The sequence below is a fragment of the Ostrinia nubilalis genome, chromosome 27 (assembly GCF_963855985.1).
Source record: "Ostrinia nubilalis chromosome 27, ilOstNubi1.1, whole genome shotgun sequence".
In the NCBI taxonomy this organism is placed as follows: Eukaryota; Metazoa; Arthropoda; class Insecta; order Lepidoptera; family Crambidae; genus Ostrinia; species Ostrinia nubilalis.
Window position 1 is genome coordinate 6,503,567 of NC_087114.1, and position 24,506 is coordinate 6,528,072.

General features: G+C 41.7%; 1 protein-coding gene and 2 long non-coding RNA genes across 4 annotated transcripts in view; 1 reads left to right on the forward strand and 2 right to left on the reverse strand.

Moving 5' to 3' along the window:
- LOC135084868 (ornithine decarboxylase antizyme) overlaps window positions 1-24,506 on the reverse strand; it is a 33,610-nt gene that overhangs the window by 4,408 nt on the left and 4,696 nt on the right. The window contains 6 exon segments of the mRNA XM_063979605.1: window positions 3,269-3,381; window positions 4,633-4,728; window positions 7,641-7,759; window positions 9,042-9,146; window positions 9,511-9,521; window positions 11,937-12,038. Coding sequence (XP_063835675.1) covers window positions 3,269-3,381; window positions 4,633-4,728; window positions 7,641-7,759; window positions 9,042-9,146; window positions 9,511-9,521; window positions 11,937-12,038 — 546 coding nt within the window.
- Window positions 13,815-14,431, forward strand: LOC135085058 (uncharacterized). Its single transcript, XR_010260007.1, has 3 exons — window positions 13,815-13,922; window positions 14,009-14,177; window positions 14,330-14,431. It is a non-coding gene; the product is annotated as an uncharacterized LOC135085058 (long non-coding RNA).
- LOC135085059 (uncharacterized) lies at window positions 14,447-15,856 on the reverse strand. Of its 2 annotated transcripts, none has more exons than XR_010260009.1 (3): window positions 15,440-15,856; window positions 15,119-15,264; window positions 14,447-15,033 (listed from the first exon to the last, which is right to left on the reverse strand). It is a non-coding gene; the product is annotated as an uncharacterized LOC135085059 (long non-coding RNA). The 2 variants fall into 2 exon arrangements; XR_010260008.1 differs by having other exon boundaries at window positions 14,447-14,679; window positions 14,912-15,264.

Genomic DNA, 24,506 nt, shown 5'->3' on the forward strand with positions numbered 1-24,506 from the left:
CTTGCAATGTAACACTAAACATTGTCTTCTCTCCACCTTGTAACAAACCATCTCTCTCACTCTCTCCACTTAGTAAGCTCCCTCTCTCTCTCTCACCAGTCGCAGCCGAGTAGGGGTTGCAAGTCCCGGTACTAAGGAGTGTTACTGAATTCCCGGTACCAGGTCTAAGCCAGTACCGGGAAAACCGGGAAATTCGGGAATTTCGGTACCCACGTGAATGGTTATTATTTATTAAAACAAATTACCTAATTTGTACGTAATTTTAATAAAAATGTAAATAGGTTAACAAAAATATTAAACTTTTTCTATTCAGTTCAATTGGTTTGTTACCTTAATAATAAATCAGTCCAAACAGTTACACAACACGACAAAACTAGTTATAAATGCCTATTAAAAATCATAACCGCCATATTCATAAAAAGCAACAATCATTTAATCAATCTATTTTAGTTAAAATATGTTTTCTCACTTTCTATCAATGTCAAATACTGGCAGCGACAAGAGTTAGAGTATGCGCACACCGATTTTTAGTTGGCCGATAGTTGTGCCCGATTTTAATTTGTATGAAGAATCGGCCAAATCGAATCGGCGTAGTGTGCGCACTCCCATACATGCCCATACTGATCAACTGCCCGACTAAACTATCGGCTGACGAAAAATCAACGGTGTGCGCCTACTCTTAGGGACAAAACATAAATTAACTAAATTAGGTTTATAAAAAAACACGCTGTTGAAAGAAATAATAAGTAGTATCTAAGTACAATCAGATAAAACAATCAGTCTTAAAAGGATAGTAATGAATTAGGAACATTATTAATATTTTTTCATTTGTTGATAGTGTGTACGTAAAAAGATGATGGCATCTAGTCAAAAAATTTTTATTAAAAATAAATTATTGAAGTCCCGAAAGTACCGAAAGTCCCGGGAATTGCATCGTCAGTACCGGAACTAGATAAAGGATTAGATTATCGGGAATTCCCGGGAAAAATGAGTACCGGGATTTCCCGGGAGCAAACCCTACAGCCGAGCCTCTCCTTTGCGATGGACTTGCGATGGAGAAGCATGAAGCAAGAACTCCATGCCATGTAACTCTGAACATTGTCCTCTCTCCAACTAGTAACAAACCCTCTCTCTCACTCTCTCCACTTAGTAAACTTCCTCTCTTTCTCTCTCACCTGTCGCAGCCGAGCCTCTCCTCCGCGAAGTCCAGCAGAAGCATGAAGCAAGAACTCCATGCCATGTAACTTTGAACATTGCCCCCTCTCCTAGGTGGAACAAACACTCTCTCTCACTCTCTCCACTTAGTAAACGCCCTCTCTCTTTCTCTCTCACCTGTCGCAGCCTCTCCTCTCCTCCGTGAAGTCTAGGAGAAGCATGAAGCAAGAACTCCATGCCATGTAACTCTGAACATTGTCCCCTCTCCACCTTGTAACAAATCCTCTCTCACTCTCTCCACCTTGTAACAAATCCTCTCTCACTCTCTCCGCCTAGTAATAAACCCTCTCTTTCTCTCTCACCTGTCGCAGCCGAGCCTCTCCTCCGCGAAGTCCAGCAGAAGCATGAAGGACTCCTTGCTGCCTGCAGCCACCACGCCGGGAACGCGTAGGTACATGGTAGTACCTTTCACCACCTGGTAATACTAAACATTGTCCTCTCTCCACCTGGTAACACTAAACATTGTCCTCTCTTCACCTGGTATAACTGAACATTGTCCTCTCTTCACCTGGTAACACTGAACATTGTCCCCTCTCCACCTAGTAAACCCTCTCTCTTTCTCTCTCACCTGTCGCAGCCGAGCCTCTCCTCCGCGAAGTCTAGGAGAAGCATGAAGCAAGAACTCCATGCCATGTAACTCTGAACATTGTCCTCTCTCCAACTAGTAACAAACCCTCTCTCTCACTCTCTCCACTTAGTACACTCCCTCTCTCTTTCTCTCTCACCTGTCGCAGCCGAGCCTCTCCTCCGCGAAGTCCAGGAGAAGCATGAAGGACTCTCCACCTCGTAACACTAAACATTGTCCTCTCTCCACCTTGTAACAAACCATCTCTCTCTCTTGTAGTTAGACTAACCTGTTGAAGCCAAGCCTCTCTTCGAAGTCCAGGAGAAGCATGAAGGACTCCATGCCATGTAACTTTGAACATTGCCCCCTCTCCTAGGTGGAACAAACCCTCTCTCTCACTCTCTCCACTTAGTAAACTCCCTCTCTCTTTCTCTCTCACCTGTCGCAGCCGAGCCTCTCCTCTGCGAAGTCTAGGAGAAGCATGAAGCAAGAACTCCATGCCATGTAACTCTGAACATTGTCCTCTCTCCACCTAGTAACAAACCCTCTCTCTCACTCTCTCCACTTAGTACACTCCCTCTCTCTTTCTCTCTCACCTGTCGCAGCCAAGCCTCTCCTATGCGAAGTCCAGGAGAAGCATGAAGGACTCCTTATTAGTACCTCTCTTCACCTGGTAACACTAAACATTGTCCCCTCTCCACCTAGTAACAAACCCTCTCTCTCTCACACTCTCTCCTGTAGTTAGACTTACCTGTCGCAGCCTCTCCTCTCCTCTGCGAAGTCCAGCAGAAGCATGAAGCAAGAACTCCATGCCATGTAACTTTGAACATTGCCCTCTCTCCACTTTGTAACAAACCATCTCTCTCTCCTGTAGTTAGACTAACCTGTTGCAGCCAAGCCTCTCTTCGAAGTCTAGGAGAAGCATGAAGGACTCCTTGCCATGTAACTCTGAACATTGTCCCCTCTCCACCTTGTAACAAATCCTCTCTCACTCTCTCCACTTAGTAAACTCCCTCTCTCTTTCTCTCTCACCTGTCGCAGCCGAGCCTCTCCTCCGCGAAGTCCAGCAGAAGCATGAAGGACTCCTTGCTGCCTGCAGCCACCACGCCGGGAACGCGTAGGTACATGGTAGTACCTTTCACCACCTGGTAATACTAAACATTGTCCTCTCTCCACCTTGTAACACTAAACATTGTCCTCTCTTCACCTGGTATAACTGAACATTGTCCTCTCTTCACCTGGTAACACTGAACATTGTCCTCTCTCCACATGGTAACACCGAACATTGTCCTCTCTCCACCTTGTAACACTAAACAATTGTCCTCTTCCCACCTGGCAACACTAAACATTGTCCTCTCTCCACCTGGTAACACTAAACATTGTCCTCTCTTCACCTGGTATAACTGAACATTGTCCTCTCTTCACCTGGTAACACTGAACATTGTCCCCTCTCCACCTAGTAATAAGCCCTCTCTCTCTCTCTCTCACCTGTCGCAGCCGAGCCTCTCCTCCGCGAAGTCCAGCAGAAGCATGAAGGACTCCTTGCTGCCTGCAGCCACCACGCCGGGAACGCGTAGGTACATAGTAGTACCTTTCACCACCTGGAAACATTCACCATTTATTTTATCTGACGCTAAAAGATTTTGTTAGGAGTGGGTTCACCATAATACTCCAGTGGCTACCAACTATCAGTCAACTAAAAGTCGGTTTAGTAATTTTAATGCAAAAATTACCAACAAATAATCCATTTAATCTCTCTAGTTAAGCTAAAATCATGCTACTAGAAATGGGTTCACCATAATAATCCAGCAGTCTACCGATGCTAGAATCCAAATTGCATTAAATCAAATCAAATCAAAAATATTTATTCAGTTTAGACCACAAGTGGCACTTATGATGATGATGTAGGCATAACCAGGAGGTATAAACTCAAATCACAATAACAATTGTTGAAATATGCATTTATTATCTAAAACACTACGCACTAGTTATAAATAAGTTAGGGGGCATTGACACAGATATCTACAGCCGGGTCATTCTCCAATAGATAATAATGTATTGGATGAAATGACCCATTTTATAATAAACACGAGTATTGGCTTGAGCAATCAATTGATATACTTTTTTATTGTACGAAGTTGCTAGAATATAGATCGTTTCATCCACGAAGACGCGCCCCACCACTTTTTTGTCTCGGTCGCGCGGGGTGCGGGGAGTTTGATCCGAGCAATCCGAGCGGCATTATTGTAGTGTGCGTGTGCACTCATGGATGATTTAGCGTGTACCGATAACACTCAAACATTAGCGGAAGAATGGTGGGGCGCGTCTTCGTGGATGAAACGATCTATGCATCCCGTTTTGCGGGATCCTTCTTTACAGGAATTTTGTAAAACTAGATTGCTGTGAGAACGAGTCTTAAAAGCGCTTTTTAAAAGCCTATTTGAAAAAAATAAATGGATTTAGGACTTTTCGGCTGAGTTGCACCACCTAACTTTAACGATAACCGGTGCTTTTTGGGGTTCCGTAGTTCTAACAAGGAACCCTAAATTATATGGAGTTTGACAGATTTTTGACGCTTTTTAAAGTTAAAGTAATATGGTACAACCCAGCTTAAATTAGGAAATACTAAAGTCAACTGATGGTATTATTGATGACTAGCTGACCCGGCGAACTTCGTACTATGTTCGTCAGGGTGTAGGATTCTAATGGTGAAATATTTTTTTAAATCGGTCCCGTAGTAAGATTGGTGTGGTGACATCCCCTAAAGCGCTTTTTACCCGACTGCACCAGAAGGAGGGTTATGTTTTTAAAAGCCTATTCACAGAAAATAAATGACTTAAAATGTTACTTACAGCTTCCCAACGCAGGACCGTGTTCTCAGTCAAGTAGATCTTGAACTCGATTTTGACTGGCTGCTTGTCCTTGCGTTCCAGGATCTTACGGATAACCTGGAAATAAAGTTTTACATTCAGACAAAATAATGTATTTTACTTCGGAGAGGATAGTTTCTCGCTATTTAGTATTTACTAATAGTAATGTACAACCCGGTCGAGTTAACTGGCATTATCTTTTCTTTATTCCGCTTCCGTAAACGAACTAAGTCGCTGACATAGTCCGACAGATTAGCAAGCTGAAGTGGCAATAGGCAGGGCACATAGTACGCAGAACTGACGGTCGATGGGGCAGCAAGGTTCTGGAGTTTAAATCGCGTACCGGAAAACGCATCGTGGGACCTCCACCCACAAGGTGGACCGACGACACAATAAAGGTAGCAGGAAGGCGTTGGATGCAGGTCGCTACCAATCGGTTAATATGGAAATCATCTGACGACAGGTCCTGCGCCGCGCCGCCCACATCCAGGCACCTCCAGCGATTTTCACCAGATCGTCGGTCCACCTAGTGGGGGGCCTGCCCACACTACATCTTCCAGCCCGTAGTCGCCATTTGAAAACTTTTTCGTCGCAGCGAAATCAGCACTGCGAGCTACCAAAAAAGAGGCTGACAACAGTGACTGAGTTTCTTGCGCTGCTTCTTCTCAGCACTGGGCCATTTATTGTCCTGAAGTAGTAGGGTTATGACTAGGACGCTTACTTGCAAAAATAAAATGATTGTTATGAATTTCTTATGTGCCCCGCCTACTGCCACTTCATTTTAGCAATTCTGTGGAAGTCCTGTGGTGTGATGATGATGGTGAAACGATGATGATGATGACATACCGCTTCGCGAAGAAGAAAACACACGAATGAGAAGACCGACGAAGACTGAGAAGAAGAAAGGACTAAGAAGATAACAGTAGAAGAATCAAACAAACCCTGATGGTGAGACCTGTCAGCTGGCCCATAGACCCGCCCGCTCGGCAAGCAAGAGTGGCTGAAGTAATGATGATGACATACCTAGAGTGGAAGAAGACACAAGCTTACCGCTTCGCGATGTTCATTGTCCAGCGGCGGGCGGACGGCCGGCGCGGGCTCGGCGAGGCTCTCCGAACTGCCGTTCAGGGAGCTGGCGCTGGCCCATAGCAGGGCGCTCTACAAGGGAGGGGGGACGAGGGGAGAGAAAGGAGAGGAGAGAGAAGGGAAAATACGGAGAAGAAAGAGGAGGGAGAGGGGAGCGAGGAGAGGGGAGGGAGGAAGGAGAGAGAGGGGGGAGAGAGAGGGGGAAGAGGGGAGGGGAGGGGAGGGAAGTGAGGGGAAGAGAGAAGAGGAAAGAGGAAGGAGAGAGGGGAGGGGAGGATAGAGAAGGGATGAGAAAGGAGAGGAGAGGGAGAAAGGAGAGTGAGGAGAGGGAGGAGGGGGGAGAGAAGAGGGCAAGGGTAAGAGAGAGGAGGAGGGGAGAAAAGTATAGAGGGGGATGAGGGAGGAGGGAAGAGAAGATAGACGAGAGAGGGGAGGAAAGAGAAGGGAGAGGATAGAGTAGGGGAGAGAGGAGAGGAGAGAAAGCGTGAGGAGTAGCAAACAAACCTGATGGTGAGACCTGTCAGCTGGCCCATAGACCCGCTTAGCTAGCTAGAGTGGCCTCAAGTATGATTTTCTTACCGCTTCGCGATGTTCACTGTCCAGCGGCGGGCGGACGGCCGGCGCGGGCTCGGCGAGGCTCTCCGAACTGCCGTTCAGGGAGCTGGCGCTGGCCCATAGCAGGGCGCTCAACAAGGGAGGGGGGACGAGGAGAGGAAAAGGGAGAAGAGAAGGGAGAGGGATGAAAGGGGAATTGTGAGGGAGAGGAGAGAGAGGAAAGGGTAAAAGAGAGGGAGAGGAGTGAGAGGAGGAAAGGGGAAGAGATAAGAGAGAGGGGAGGAGGGACAAAAAAGAGGAGTGAGGGAGGAGAGGGGGAAGAGAGGAGAGGAGGGAGAGGGAGAAGAGAGACGAGGAAAAGAACAATGGGGAGCTAGCACTGGCCCATAGCAGGGCGCTCAACCAGCGAGGAGGAAGAGGAGAGAGAGAGGGGGGAGAGGGAGGAGAGAGAGAGGGGAGCGGGAGGAGAGGAGAGAGGAACGGAGGAAAGAGGAGAGAGGGAAGAGAGAGGGGAACGGAGAGGGAGGAGAGGGGGAATGGGGAAGAGATAGGAGAGAGGGGAGGAGGGAGAAGATAATGGAGGGGAGGAGAGGAGATGTGAAGAGAGAGGAGAGAAGAAAGAAAAGAAATAAGGAGAAAAACACACAAGAGGAAGGGAGGAGAAGATAGAGGAGGGAGGGGGATAGGATAGACGAGACTTGAGAAGAAAGCAGACGAATGAGAAAAAAACAAACTTGGTGGTGAGATCAGTCAGCTGGCCCATAGACCCGCCCGCTCAGCAAGCTGCTGGTCAGACCTGTCAGCTGTCCTATAGGAAAAAAGCTAGAGTGGCCTCAAGTATGATATTCTTACCGCTTCACGATGTTCATTGTCCAGCGGCGGGCGGACGGCCGGCGCGGGCTCGGCGAGGCTCTCCGAACTGCCGTTCAGGGAGCTGGCGCTGGCCCATAGCAGGGCGCTCAACAAGGGAGGGAGAGGAGAGAGAGGTGAGGAGAGGGAGGGGAGGAGAGGATAAGAGAGGAGAGCGGCAGGAGAGAAGGGGGGAAAAGGGAAGAGAATGGAGAGGAAAAGAGAGGGGAGGAGGGAGAAGAGGGAGGAGAAGAGAGCTAAGGAAGAGAAGAGTGAGGAGAGAGCTGGGTAGGGGAAGAGAGAAGAGGAAATAGGGAGGAGAGAGGGGAGGAGAGAGAAGGGGTGAGAGAGGAGAGGAGAGGGAGAAAGGAGAGAGGGGCAGAGAAGATGGTAAGAGGAGAGAGCGAAGAGAGAGAACTTAAGTGGAAGAAGACTGTCATATAGTGAGACCTGTCAGCTATAGTCCTGTCTGGCCTGTCAGGAAAAAGACACAAGCTTACCGCTTCGCGATGTTCATTGTCCAGCGGTGGGCGGACGGCCGGCGCGGGCTCGGCGAGGCTCTCCGAACTGCCGTTCAGGGAGCTGGCGCTGGCCCATAGCAGGGCGCTCAACAAGTCACCTGCGAAACATAGATGGCTTCGTGAAAACCCGAAGAAATGCAGGTTGCAGACCAAAAATTAAGTGGGTTTGACGCAGTCCCGTTAGCATTTCGTCAAGAAAAAACGATCCCATTCGCAAAATGGTCACACTTTTTCAACCTACAACATTGTTACCCAACCTGCTAGGCATTAACTTCATCTGAGTGTGACCATTTTGTGAATAGGACTAAATGCGAATGGGCGGAATGCGAATGTAAATGAATGCGAATGGGATCGTTTTTTCGTGACGAAATGCGAATAGGACGGTCTGCGAGGGGCTAACGGGACTATTCATTTGTGAAAAAAGTTACTAATATTTTTCAAAAATCCTACTTCCTACTAAAATATTATAAATGCGAAAGTGTGAATGTCTTTCGCGCAAAAACTACTGAACGGATTTTGATGAAACTTTACAGTATTATTGTGTATAACCCCGAATTGTTTTAAAACTAAGGCAAACTTAACTCTAAACAAAATAAAAACCCCGAATAACATATAGGCTATAATTTATGACGATCGGTGACAAACTAAATTTCACGCGGGTGAAGCCGCGGGCTAAAGCTAGTTACTAAATTTGAAAAATTATGACGCTGGGAAGGGGTCACTTTGTTCAACAATAACGTCGGAACTAATAGAAGTAGATTCTGTCGCTTGTTTTTGAAGGAAGAGATGAATACTGAATACTAAAAAATATTAAAAACTTAAATCCTTGTTATTTGGCGAGGTGAGTCAAGCCCCACATTTGAAGTATTTTAGTCGATAAAATTGTCATCACGCCCTTGAAGTTTGATCAATACTTCCCAAGACACTGTATAGGTAGGTAGATTATAGAAGACTAACGGCCGCCCGCGACTTTCGTACGGGTGGATCCCGTTTTACCCCCTTGCCCCCTTCATCTATCTTACGCGGTTTAGATTTTTTCATACAAATGTTTTTTCCCGCTAACTCCCGTTCCCGTGGGAATTTTGCAATATTCTGTTGTAACTAAGTAAGTTTACTAAGGTACCTGCATGCCAAATTTCAAGCGTCTAACTTAAGCGGTTTAGATTTTTCATACAAAAGGATTTTCCCGCTAATTCCCGGTCCCGTGGGAATTTCGGGAATTCCTTTCTTAGTGCACCTCTACGGTACCTAAGCTACGTCCCTTCCAAATTTCAAGTGCCTACGTTTAGCCGTTTAGGCTGTGCGTTGATATGTCAGTCAGTTAGTCAGTCAATTTCTCCTTTTATACATATTTTATATTTAGATTTATTAATTACTCACGGTTGTTGTCGTCGTGGGTAGGGGTGGATGGGGTAGCGGGGCTCGAAGCCCCGCTAGTCACCCCTCCGGGCGGTGCGGAGCCGTGAGCAGGGACATCAGGACCACCTGCAGGGGATACGGGATAAAAACCTATAAATATAGCTCAAAGATCCTACAGCTACAAGGTCCCACTTCCACCCACAAGGTGGACAGATGACTTAAAGGTTACGGGACTATTCCCATCTGTTCTCACAGCCCCGCTAGTCACCCCTCCGGGCGGTGCGGAGCATTGAGCAGGGACATCAGGACCACCTACGGGGGATGCCGGATGAAAACCTAGTTAAATATAACTTAAAGATCCTACAGCTACAAGGTCCCACTTCCACCCACAAGGTGGACAGATGTCCTTAAAGGTTACGGGACTATTCCCATCTGTTCTCACAGCCCCGCTAGTCACCCCTCCGGGCGGTGCGGAGCCGTGAGCAGGGACATCAGGACCACCTGCGGGGGATACCGGGTGAAAACCTAGTCTAATCTAATCTTGATGAACCAGAGACACCAGAGTATTTACACAGTAGATAAATCAAACAGTACGGAAGCTTCATACAAACGCTCGAAATCTGACTCACGCACACAGACGCACGCTTTACACGAGCTCTAAGCCACAAAATATAACAGAAGGTAAACTCATGTATGTACCTCGCTTTGCATACCTCTCTCGCTCGCACGCTCGGCCGTCGCGCTAGGGTTGTCTTGTCATGTGTTGCGTTTATTTCGATAAGATAGAAAAATGTTACTCTTAATACTATGCAAGAAAGACAATAACAAATATCCACGTATACTTATTTATATTTAGTACGTTATTATAGTAATAGTTTGCAAACAAATACACGAGAAGGAAGTAGTATTTAGTTGAGTGGTTGACACTATTATCCAACTAATATTATAAATGCGAAAGTTTGGATGTCTGGATGTTTGTTGCTCTTTTACGCGATCACTACTGAACTGATTTTGATTTAACTTTACAGTATTATTGTTTATAACCCTGAATAATATATAGGCTATAATTTATGACGATCAGTGACAAACTAAATTTCACGCGGGTGAAGCCGCGGGCAAAAGCTAGTTATCTAATAATTCCCAAAACCTCTCTAAACAATTCGATATTCCTAATAATTGAGTTGGCTTTTGAAATTCAAATAAATAACTTACTTACCTCCCCGAATCAACTGGTAATTTAAAAAATGAAAATTCGGCATTTAATGATGAGTTTAAGCAACCAAATACCGAACAATTAAAATACGACTTTTTCTGTTCACTCATTTTCGTCAATTGCGCAAAACAAAATAATATCACAGGCGGTTGACCGGCGCGTGACTCAAGCGAACCACAAGGAACGTGTGGCGAACGTCTGTCTGTCGCGCCACGTCGCGCTCGCATTCGTCCAAGACAGTCTTGCTCGAGCGGTGTCTATGTGTGCGTGGCTCGAGCGCGTTTAGTATGGAGTTTGTCTTCTGTTATATTTTGTGTCTAAGCGAACCTCGCAGTCCATCCGTCGCGAGTGTCGCGCGCGTTGTGTTTTTAATAATAATTTTATTGCATGCACGATCCGCTGTATTTTTAAAAAACATGCCACGAGTGTATTGCGTAGTATACGGCTGCTTGAACTCAACCAGAACTTTCATTTTTTAAACTTCGTAATAATTCTGAATTGTAAAAATGATTAAAATAATATTACTTTTTAAATAAACTGCTTACATCTGATTTTGTAATAGTTCTTTTCAAATTACGTAATTACGCTTTTTAACAATTTATGTGTTCTATTTGATAAAGTTATTTGCTCCGCGCGCTTTTGTACTAAGTGATGAACTGTATTTAAAATGAGGCAATCTATGTGAAAGTAAGTATCCGGTATTTTATTTATGAGAATAGAATATCTTCTACCGGCCTCTAATAGTACTTAATCAATTTATTCGATTATGTATTCGATCATTATAGAACCTAATTAACGTTTTATTTTTTTGTTAACTACTTAGTCAATTAATTTATTCCATTAGGTATTTGATAATTAAAAAACCTAAATAAACGTTTTAATAAATAAGTAAGTCAGAACCTTATTAATTTTATAAAGATTAAGAGTGCCAACCCTAACACTCAGTTGAAGTGTAGGTATTTAACTCGCCGAAAGGGCTAAGTTTCCGTACTGCTTTAGCTCATATATCTACTGTGGTATTTACCATGAGTTTACGTTAGGTGTGCTCGCTAGTGAGTGCGTCAAAAAAAAAGGCTAGTTGTCATAGTCATTATTTTTTATCAGTAGTTTTGTCAGTCGCTAGCGAGCACACCTAACGTAAACTCATGGTAAGCACAGTGGTTCACACAGCGAAAATCGCGCAGTTGATGACAGTCTCGTACCATCAAACCGTAACCACACGGTAACCACTCAGAAACCGCGCGTGTCTGAAAAAGACCTTAAACTTGCCATTTAAATAAATCACTACTTTTAAGTTGGAGTAGTGGAACTCAAACTCAAATTGGTCTACTCTAGAGATCCAATTTGATCTCCATTCTCCACTGCAAGAACATGGCCATCTGTAGTTACCAAGGGCGAATGGATGGAGGCCAGTTGGCTTATACTCCCCACGCTGGCCAAACTGGTTAGTCTCGGATATACGATACTAGAGTTCCCCGTTTAAACATGGTTGATGCTTCCTTCTCAAGCACACCAAACGGCAAGATACTAGAGGCTACTGCTGATGGTGCTATTCCGTGCTTCTAACTGACATAGCGTTAAGTTGTTAGTGGGTAGGCTTTGGCAGGAAGAGCCCTACACAATCCTCTAGTCTGCTGTCTCTGGACGGTAGGTAAGCAACTTTATGGCATGGTTTTATAAGGTTCATACTCGTGTGTACTCACCACAGAGGCCCGGCGCCCAGGCACAGCGAAAAACACTCGGCGTCGGAAGCCGACAAAGCCGAGCGCTTGCTGCCTGCAGCGCTCAGCGATGCGCCATCGCCGCTGCAACAAAAGGACAGTAAATTAATACAAAACATTTTTAAAACAAGCCCCATAACGTAAGAGCCCTCATCAAGACAAAACTAACGAGTCCAGACATGATAATGGTTGCTGTAAGTCATTGAGGAATTGGAAGTGGTCCACTTAGAGCACCCGCCCAAATAGCACCAGCACGAATAGCACCTGACATAATCCACGAAGAGCCCCTATCGATATCGCTATTCGTTCGTTCATTTCAGCCAAATGACGTCCACTTCTGGACAAAGGCCTTTGGCCTCCAAGGATTTGAACAAAGACCGGTACTACGCCGCCCACATCCAGGCAGATCCCGCGATCTTCAACAGATCGTCGGTCTACCTAGTAGGAGACCTGCCCACACTACGTCTTGCGGCAGTGGAAGTAGACGTCATTCGGCTGAAACGAACTAATATTTAATACGCAGCGTGTGACGTCCATCCACAAGGACCGACGACTTCATAAAAGTAGCAAGAAGGCGCTGGATGAAAGCCACTACCAACCGGGATATATGGAAATCATTGGGGGAGAAGCCTATGTTCAGCAGTGGACATCATGTGGGCCCTGTGGCTGAAACGATGACGATAAATTGGGTACTTCATATCAATAAAGTAAATCAATTGACTATGGTGTCCACTACGCTATTTTACGTAAGACCCTGTGCACAATGTGCACGAATCCACATTTTTATACACTTGTAATAATACGAAAACATAGATGTACAATTATAATACATAGCCGACAATGTGAATGCCATGCCGTTCTAATATTAATAAAACCACGGACTTACGGACGACCTTGGAAGCATTTCTCGATCGTACGATAGCGTCATTGCATAAAACTATACCTACTGTGTTCACCTTGCAGCCTTGTAAGCATACAGTTTTATATTTTTGTTTTTCTTTACTTAGGTTTTTAGTCACGTTTTTGTTTTGTTTTTACTTTTTACTCACAACGGAGATGCTCTTGGCCTGCATTTTTTATATTTGGCAAAATTCACATTTTGAGAATTTTGAGTCAAGTGCTCATTCAATTATCAAACGATTCTTGCTTAAGTGAAGCAGCAAATAGAACGCACAGCGTAGAATAGAGCTCTGTACCTCTAGTACGAAAAACTTTCGAGTTCAAGACGAGGACGAATTTTTGTACGTTTCGAGTTCGAACTCGAAACGTTCATTCTTGTTTTATTAAGGATCGTACTCGTTAGCTTAACTTTCTAATTTCTTTCGTCGGCACGCAAGGCCAAGAAGCTTCTTTCGACGAGTCATAGAGTATTTTACAAGTTTTTTTTTATTTAACATGGAATGGTGTGTTCCGTCCGAAACATGCTGCGTTATTTTAAGATGTTGTTATTAAATTTAAAAAAATAAGTTACAAAGATGAATAATGCTCATAACGCCTCATTAATTGTTTATACGTTTTTGTGTTATTGTTTGTTTAATATGTAAGTATTTAAAACCATTATTATTTATTACCAATCAATATTTTTAATGTTGGGTAAACAAATTTCGGAACATCTTTCGTCTTGTTAATGTAGCTGGCAAGCAAAGCGGCGTTATGAATAAATTTAAGTTGCTATAGAAACAATGTTCTGTTGATTGTCACTTGTGTCATAGAAAATAAAAAGAGCTATCCATTGTGTATTCCTACTGTTGTAATAAATTAATTTCGTGGACAAATCTATCTTCTATTTTTCTACTGTAAAATCACACTCAGCCACACGCTCACACACGTCTGACAGTGACAGGACAAGGGGTTTTTCTTGTTTTGACGTATTTTCTAACCTCTTAGAATGTTATTAGAAGTCGTAATAAAGCTATGTTTTAAAGTAAATAAAGACCATATTAACGATGTTAACATGATGAGACATCGGTAAGTAAATTAAATTAGCAAGTGAAAAGATTTTTTAGTTAAATCATGTAGTTAAATATGTATATTGTAATTCTATCTTGTTTTAGATTTTATGGAATGGAGGAGAAGATTTAACAGCTAGAAATTAACAAAAATCCTGCAAGAGCATCGAGATCTCGCTTTTGGCGAGTGGAAGTCCAAAGGCAAAGTGCAGCGGTTTGCAGTTCTTAGCCTCACTTTTTTGGACCTAACAAGACAGGAAAAGAATAGTCAAAGGTATGTTGATTGCAATAATTGAATCTTTATTATTTAAGTAGGTACTTACCTATGCATTCTCTAGACAAACTGAAATGTTATGCCCTTTCATATTGATTGTTAGGATGGCAAGTTAAATTAGTATTTAGTTAACATTACTTTTTCTTTTACAGAGGAAACCCGAGTAGCCAGATGATAATATATGAAACCATGAGCAGCCAGCCATTGAAACTCTCAGCAATTTGAATAACAATTTTGATTGATTACCAATCATGTATCATTCCTATTAATAGAAAATTAAAACTGTTAGGTACCTATGTTTTAATTGAAATTCAAAATATTGTTTAATGTTTTATAAGTATTTATTAAATAAATTGTCACACATATATTTTGTTTTAATCCCATTAATGTCTATTTGCCCGCAAGTGTTGATGGTATTTCTTAAGTGTGCCTAGGAACCTTAGTCCTATTACTTATTCTGTGCCGGAGCTGGATCTTTGTAAGGTTTGGGTAGGGTAGGTACCTGTAATGATTAATAAATGTTGATGAGTAGAATACTATAACATTAATTTTATAGTTATTAGTTTAGGTAAATAAGTTTATTAAGATCTAAAACTTTCTGGCTAAAACACTTACGAGCAAAGGTATGGAATCACCCTGTTGTGTTTTGTTCTGTATGATCTTAAGAACTGAATGCATATGACATTTGTATAAAATAGTTCATGGATAAATCTTATGTAGGCATGAGTACCTACCTACTTCTCCGAGTATGTTGGGGGTATTGAGAGCATTGGTTAAGTAATTCCAAATGCTTCTTCATACCATCAGTGCCTTGGTATGAACTGGATGCATCTTAATGCATAGCACATAATATAACCTGTAATAATTATTATCTATCAAATGACAAAGAAATCATGTGGTATGTAGAGTAGACAGAATGTATGAATAAATTATGTACTTGCCTTGTGTTCCAAGGACACTCTTTTTGTTGCCATAAGACTATCTTTCCGGCAATTTGTCACATAAGTAGGTATCTTACAGGGCAGATATGTACCATCCTAGACTGCATCCCTCTTAACATCATGTGCGATTGTGGTCAAATACCTGCCTTGTTATGCATAAAAAAAAAAATCTACTAAAATGCAGGTTTATTGACTTTGAGGCGGTATCGCTGCAACAACCACAACATCAGGATTTAAGTTTTTCCTTATTATGTTGCCCTATTAGATATGAAATAAACAAACATTAGGAAAAATGTCCACAAAATATATTTTTTTACTCACTGTTGGGATGCTTCCTAATCTCTTAACTTAAAGCATCTAAACAATCTAAATGATGCCAAACAAGGAAATAAATTCGCCGACCACATAATCTCCACATTTAAGCCTCAAAAACACGTAAAATTTATATCAACGTAATCTTCTCACAACAAAATTGACAGTGACACAACATTCGATGATTTCAACGACAACGAAACGACCGTTGATTGTCAAAATTAGGTTCGTACTACGTTATTTCATACAAAATCCATCTTTCGTCACGCCTAGTATTTGAACTCGATACGAAAGAAAATCGAAAGTTAGGTGTTTTTTTCTTTTTATGACCTATAGGGGGCGCTGTTTAATTTTTCATACAAAATTTTTCGATGGCACTTTGAATACGCAAACGAAACGAACTCGAAAGTTTTTCGTACTAGAGGTACTGTAATTGGCTCGTGTATCAACCTGTGCGTCCACGCGCACTGTGAGACCTCATAGTAATGTTTGTGAATACGGGCGAAAATCGTGTTGTGAACTTTTTGTCTACTTTGGGTGTCACGAATTATTTGATGCTGACTGTATTTGAAATAGGTGCCATTTTGTAACTCAAGACTCAGATAATGATGTCGACTGTACCTCGCATTCTTGTCATAAGATAATGCTGTCAATAATGATCAGGCAAATAAGAAGCTAATTGAGTAGGAATAGGGTGTATAATTCTTTGAGTCCAGCCGCCGACACAATTTGATAGACAAGTCAACGCACTATCACCTCTATAGGACTATAGGTTCTCAGAAAGATCTAAGAAGGAAGCTACATAACTGCGATATAATTTGCCAGGAATTTCCATCTTGGAATTAAGTAGGAATTTAAAATTAAAGCTTGCTATTGACCCAACTGGAAACCAAACCTGAAAACTTGCGCTACACTCCTAATCCGGCGACACGAGTCGTCGACTTTTGACATGTTGTCAAATATCATAGAAGTAAAGGCTATTAAAATATACACACGACGGCACAAGCTAAACATTATCGATTCGATAACGAAAGTCACGTTGTCTACCCGACAGCCATTTCGTTTGCTTAAAAGTACATAAACTCATAACTAGATGGCGCGTGCGTATTGATTTCGTGACGTAGCGAAGTCTTATGTCATAATGTCAATTCAAGAAGTCGCTATCGTTATCGCTAGTCGCTACGACAAAACAAAACGTACGTTATAATAATAACATTCAAACGTGGGTGATTATGTTTATACATATTGCTATGCTATTATGCATTGAGTTGTCAAAACATTAAACGAGTTTAAAATTGTTGCAGACTTTTTCTATAATAATATTATATGAGGAAAGATTTAATTGTTTGTTTGTAAATAATTGAAAGCCTTGCTAATATGTACCGTGTTTCTTATTTATCTACATATTTGTACTGAATAAGATAAAGTTGTTATAATGTGCGACATTTTTTTTACTGTTTTGTACCACAAAATGATATTAAGGCACCCTAATACTAATAGAGATTATTATATTGCTCTAGCGGAACCTTAGTGGAAACAACCGACTCGCACTTGCCCGGTTTTATCCCAACTAATATTATAAATGCGAAAGTAACTCTGTCTGTCTGTCTGTCTGTCTGTCTGTCTGTTACGCTTTCCCGCTTAAACCTCGCAACCGATTTTGATGAAATTTGGCATAGAGATAGTTTGAGTCCCGGGAAAGAACATAGGATAGTTTTTATCCCGGTTTTCGAAACAGGGACGCGCGCGATAAAGTTTTTCTGTGACAGACAAAATTCCACGAAAGGAAAGCTAGTTAAAAATAAAATCCCTATTTTTTTTTAAAATACTTACCAGTTCAGTTTCACAACCATTTCCCTTGGAGAGTATTTTGTCAAAAAATAAAAACAAAAAATAAACAAAACACTAACGGCTATCAAAAATAAATAACAACTTTTTATATCACAATAAACTGGAATGTATCACTTTTAAAAAGTAGAAGCTATTGCTAAGTTTTTTTTGAGCTTTCAGACCACTTTTTCTTGAAGAATATGCTGTACATATACAGCATAGTATGTTTTTTGAGACTTTTTTGGTTTGTTTACGGTTTTTTGAGGCGTCCAATTCGAGAGGGAAGCTAGAGGCTACTGGCGGAATTCGGATAAACAAGTCTGGACCGAATTAAAATGAAACTTGCTTGCCAAATCCAAAAATAAATGGTTGGAGTAATGATAATGTTTGGTGCGGGGTACAATGTTGGATAGTTGGAATGATATCGTAGGGTGGGACTACCTGTAGCCTACGGCTTTACGTATGTACCTTTTTTACGTGGAAAAAATGCATATGATGAGGATCATTTCGATTTTTAGCTGTGAATGCAGATTTATAGGTCTAAGAAATCCTTAATATACAGTCCAAAAATTTTTGTTCTACGACAAAAATTGACGAAGTTATGGCCAAATTACTAAAAAAGTTCACTGACCGCCCGGCGCGGGACCGATGACGTCATTATATCCGATCCGAACGCTGCCGGCGTACTGCGTGGTAGACGTGCGCGCCGCGCCGGCGCCGCCGCGCCGCGCCGACTTCGGAACACGCCGCCGCCGCCGAGACTTTCTCTCGGCGCGCCGAAGATGGCCGAAGCGCGATAAATTAATCGAATTCAGCCGAGCTGGACCGAGCGTTCACGAACGTGTGGCTGGCGGGGAAGAGCGAGGTGCGGGGAGGGTAAAGACGCGATCTTTTTTCTCACCGTGTTGTCATTCGGTCGCCAGTCGCCCGCGCCATTTTATCCTTGAATTGCTTTAACGGAGGTTATAGTGCACATTTACGATGGCTTCAACTTTAGCTACATTTAGTAAAACAAAAGTGAAAAACTTCTCGATATCAGCAGAGTAAATACAAATGAGTAGGTCATCTTCATAGAAACGCACCGAGCGCGGTTTGTATGTGAGCGCGCCAATACGTATGCGGTGCGCACCAACACACTGACAAAATTTTGCATGGATTAGCGGGGTGTTGCGCCGAATTTTGTCAGTGTTTTCTATGCTAGCAATTCCAGCCACCAGCCTGCACACCTAGCGAACGAGTGTTTTCCATTGCAGGACTTACTGTTACTGCAAAAAGATCACGACTGAACCCAGGACGCGTGAATAAAATTATTTTTATTCATAATAATTTTTTACGAGTCATGTAAAGAACACACACAGTAGTTAGTACGTGCCTAATAAAAATTTTCATTCGGTCATACGCAATTATTTTTCTTTAATTTAGTAACTCACTACTGCTAGTTTTTTTTTTATTAAAAAAAATACCCACGCCGGCGCGGCGCCACCACGCCGACCCCGACAGGTCGGCGCGCCGCCGCCGGATAACAGTAGCGCGGCGCGCACGTCTACTGCGTGGATAGAAAATATTTTTTTCTAGCCAAACTATCAGTTTTAGAGAAAAACTTGTTATGACATTTATTCATCAGAATAAAGTAAGCTATCGATAGGTAATTTTTTAAAATAGAAATTGTGAAAAATATCGCAAAAAATCCATACGCTCATACGATTCAATGGAACGCGGAGACGCGATTAGGGTCTCCGCGGTGGTATATTTGGCGATTTATTCAAATAAAGTGTTCATAAGTGTTGTTAGAGTCATATCTTCGTCCAAGTAAAATATAAAAATGTATAAATATTAATTTTACCTTCTAACAATAAGTATAGCTGAGGCAGATATACTCAGTCTGCCTAGGCTACAAGACACTGCTATGAAGATCATTTCGATGTACACGCAATACCTACCTGTTATTTAATTTTTCTGAGTTAAACCTACGTACCTACCTATCTATTCGCCGTTCCCATGGGCGGGCCAGCTGCTCCCTCCTGGAAATTTATTTAATCTTAGCCTAGAAGCTATACCCCCGTCCCTCCTCTCCCCAGGTCATAAGCTGGGCATGACTTCCCCCTCGGCCAGAAGTCGGGTATGATTTACCCCCCCCCCCCCAGGCCAGAAGCTGGGTAAGGCTTGCCCCTCCCCCCAGGCCATAAGCATAAGCTGGGTATGACTTACCCCCCCCCCCCTAGGCCAGAACCAGAAACTGGTTATGACTTGACCCCCCCCCCCCTCCCCCCAGGCCAGAAACTGGGTAAGGCTTGCCCCTCCCCCAGGCCATAAGCATAAGCTGGGTATGACTTACCCCCCCCCCCCTAGGCCAGAACCAGAAACTGGTTATGACTTGCCCCCCCCCCCCCCTCCCCCCAGGCCAGAAGCTGGGTAAGGCTAGCCCCTCCCCCCAGTCCATAAGCATAAGCTAGGTATGACTCCCCCTCGGCCAGAAGCTGGGTATGACTAACCCCCCCCCCCAGGCCAGAAACTGGGTATGACTTGCCTCGCCCCCCCTCTTACCAAGGCCATAAGCTGGGTAAGGCTTGCCCCTCCCCCCAGGCTATAAGCTGGGTATGACATCCCCCCCCCCCCCTCCCCCCTCTAGGCCAGAAACTGGGTATTAGTACTCATATTATGTATTATTATGTTCAATACAAACAATCATAAAGTTACACTCACCCCAACCGCGTCTCCGCATTCCATCGAATCCTATAAAAATGTGGTTTTTGGACATAGCGATACCTATTTTTCACAATTTTTATTTTTAAAAATTACTGGTCGATAGGTTACTTTATTTTGATGAATAAATGTTATTAAAAGTTTTTTTCTAAAACTGATAGTTTAGCTGGAAAAAAATATTTTCCATCCCAATAGTACGCCGGCTGCGCTCGATTCGGATATAGTGACGTCACGCGGCCCTGCGTACGTTGTCTTTTAGCGGCAAAAACGGCCTATGTTTATTACTTAATATCTTCGTAAGTAATGGTCCGATTTGGATAATTCAAAAAGATATATCTTTCTTAATGTCTTAAAGATTAACGTAGATACTAGTTTTATTGAATTTTCTACAACAGTACTGATCCTCATTGCATACCCGCCGCTATGGTCAGGCGACGGATTATGTGGGCCTCTTCCTGCCAGAAGGGGAAGGCCTACCCACTAATGCTGGATTTCTATATTCAATCCTAATCTAAATTATACGGATTTGGATTGTCAACTGTCAAATTTTAATATGTTTTTGGCCAAAATAACTGCGGTTTTTGATGTTTTTACATTTTTATATTGTTTATAAGACTATTTAAACAATATTAAAGTGTAAATGCATCGAACATTTTGGAAATATAATCTAAAACTGAATTCAATTTGACAGTTGTAATCCGGATTTGGACAAGGATTGAATATGGGAATCGGGCGTAAAACAACCACGGATGGCGGAGGTCGGCCGTTTGGTGTAGTGGTTCGGAAACGGACTACTATGCCGAGAGGTCCCGGGTTCGATTCCCGGCCGGGCAGAAATTGAAATTATGAATTTTAATTTCTGTGACGGGTCTGGGTGTTACTATGTATAATATGTATGTATTTACAAAAAAAAAAGTATTTAAGTATGTTTATATCCGTTATCTAGTACCCATAGTACAAGCTTTGCTTAGTTTGGGACTAGAAGCGTAGTGTGAAATGTCCAAGGATATTTATTCCAAGGATATTTATGTCCTTTCTGAGCATAGGGGAAGTGCCGGTATAGCGAACCTTAAACCTCCTCATTAATAAAAGTTACACCATAGCTGAACCCTGTTTTAAAATGACGTTTAGTATGGAAATGTCACTTTAAAACATTGTTCAACTAGGGTTTAACTTTTTATTAATAAGGGGGATACAGTAGACAGTTCCGTACGTTGTTCTTGTATGAGGAACCCCCCTTAAATATTTATTTTATTCTGCTTGCAGTATTTGTTGTCATAGCGGCAACAGAAATGTATCATCTGTGAAAATTTCAACTGTCTAGCTACCACGGTTCATGAGATACAGCCTGGTGACAGACAGACAGCAATTTTGGTAATAGGGACCCGTTTTTACCCTTTGAGCCCTAAAAGTGCTGTTTTATGGATATTTTAACCCTTTCAGCACAGAATAATACGAAAGTGCGTTCGACTTTGAAAAAATCTAGTGAATTGGTAAATCAATTTTACCGCGCCAAGACGCTTCCGATCGATCGTACGGTTCGATATATTTGCTATTTTTCATACAAAAACTTTCAATGGCGTTCAGTCGGTGCTGTGTCGAGTGACAAAGATGGACGTGTACCTGACTACGGGAGGCGTTAAAAGTATTAATTTATTTAAATTACTTCTTTTGTGGATTTCAATGAATTTTGTGCGTATTAATTTAAATTATATCCTTAAAAAATATAATTCGCTTTAATTTTATAAAAAGTTAGATGAAGCCGAGTACCAGGTACTCCTAAAGTTCTACAGCACGAGCGTGCATGTCGGGACGATGTTTGAATTTTTGGTAATGTAAGTAATGGAAACCTTTCGAATCTTTAAAAGGCCTGAACATCAGATTTACTCTAGAATAAACTCAAGAATGTCTCCGAGACACATAACCACCAAATAGTACAAATCCGCTGTAGAAAATACAGCCACCAGTGAAAATATCGAGAGGATACCAGGATTCTAGTACCAATAGATGAACCAAAATGATCCCTTTTATGAAAATATCGAACCCCATGTGTTATTAAATAATAGCCTCGACATCTGGGATTAAAAAAAATAAGTTATTACTAAAAACGAAAGCTCATGTTCAATTTTAAGATGCTACTACCCCCAAAATTCAGGTTTTGACAGAGTTCTAGGTTAGGGCCATGAGCTATTTTTGAATTTTTTTGCAGAAATTAGTATCTAATTACGATATCATGTCTTTATGAAGAATAATAAAGCTCCTTATATCTAAAATGTCTTTTTTTAATTAGTTTAAATTGTAATTGTAATGAAATAGCTATTCATAGGTTCATGACGGATTGATACGATCGTGCGGGGGGGTTTAGGGGGGTTAAAGTCACCCCCTAATTTTTTTCGCTATTTTTCTCTATTTACTAAGATCCTAAAGACCCCAGAAACTGACTCGATTTTTTAGAAATCGTCAAATTTTTCTCTCGTGCTGAAAGGGTTAGGACTAGATGGCGCTGTATCTTCAAAAGTATTTATTATACACCCGTATTCACAAACGATGCTTGCTTAAGTAAGGCAGTAAATCTAACATAACGTTGATGTTGAATAGAGCCCTGTGATTGGTTCGTGTGTCAGTGTGTCACCCAGTGCGTCGACCCGCACTGTGAGATCTCATAGTAATGTCTGTAAATACAGGCGTTATTGACTTATGTTTTAGGTATCAAGTTTTAGGACTAGTCATTTTTAAGATAAGGATTTCGTGTCATTCAATGTCACTTTACAGTGTATTTTATGGTTATTATAATCTTCTACACAACGTTACTATTGTAAAATTTAGTTTACACTGGCGTTACTTATCTGTGAATGTTTATTTTTCTGATAATATTGTCATGTGTGATTTGATAACTGATTAAAAGATATTGAAGCACCTTTTTATCGTGTATTTTTGTTTGCTCACTCAAGTTATCTTTTTTTCTGGAGTTGTAGTATTTATGTTTATTAAAATTAAGAAGGTTAAAATAATAAATAGGTATCACGGTTTGCCTCAAAACCTAGTAGTAGAAATAACCATCATAGGTAGAAGTGAGAATTATAAATAATTATATTTTAAAGACAAAAAAAATATGAGTGCTAAGAAGAAAAAATACAAAGAATAGAATAGAAAACTTTTTATTTGCAAGAAAGGTATACAAGCAAAGCAACATAAATATTGAGCTATAACTTGACGTTAATATAAAACAATTTCTATGTTATGGCGTAGAAGATAACGTCCAGTCGATATTACAATACATGAAACTGACATACGCTTTCGCTAAGTCACGTGGTAGCGACGCTCACACCATCTACGAACACACAAGTGTACTAAATAGTTGTTGAAACAGGAAAAAACTTTTCCTCAAAATTAAGGTTATGATTATATTCATATTATTATTTAAGCGAGCTATTGGAAGGCGCTGGATGCATGGCGCTACCAACCGTGCGATGTGGAAGTCATTGGGGGTGGCCTATGTTCAGCAGTGGATATCCTGTGGCAGAAATGATGATGAACAGCTACTGCACATGATTGGTGCTATGACTGGCACACAAACGTTTTCTAGGAACGAAATACTTGCCAAATATCATGTAAACATTGCTTTCTAATTTATGACATTGAAAAAAGAAAATGGCTGTGTTGCCCTATATAATCGGTCTTTTTCCGTATTTATGAGTTAGAAATTAATAGTTTTTGATATAAAAACAAACGAACCCGCATGCCTTTTTACCAGGCTGCGCCAGAAGGTATGTTTTTCCACGTTGTGGATAAAAAAAACAGCCAAACTTTAGTCCCACAAAATAGTAAATGCCTTGGTGAAAATGATAATCATAACGATTTTTTTTATTTGGGTAAAATCACTTTCACCCAATCCACGGAAGACCAGCGTCGTGGTGTCCCTTTCGACACCTCGGCATGATGCTGAGTGGATACCGTAGTTTTGTTTTATCTTCTTGATGTTATTTTATGACACTGAATAAAATTTTAATTTTAATTTTTTCAAAGATACCTCAGGGCAATTGTTACCAAAATTATACATTATTGCAATAACAAGTAGTAACACCGCCTGCGTCAGAGTCTTGAAACGCTGCCATAATGAAATATTTTGTTATTATCCCCGATTGCACCAAAATAGGCACGCTATATCCGAAACGAAGCGCTGCCAAAACGAAAGTAATGAATTATACGTGACTGTATACTGTATGTATAGCCACAAAATAGGTAGTAACAGGTCCCGATTGCGCTAATTTGTAACGTCTCTAATTCATTCGCGTGTCAACTGTAGTGCACACTCCAGTTACGCTTCAATTTCATTCCAGCTGAATGACGTGCAATTTGGTTACTTTACCGAAAGTAAAGATCACGCGCAATGCACAAACAACGGATTTATGCACATTCCATGAAATGTCCGAACACCTTATTTATTGAAACTAAAATTACTATAACACAGCAAATGTTCGTAAAGCGTTTGAGTTTCATTTGAAAAAAGTAGCTTTCTGTCAGCTTTTACGTAAGGCGCAGT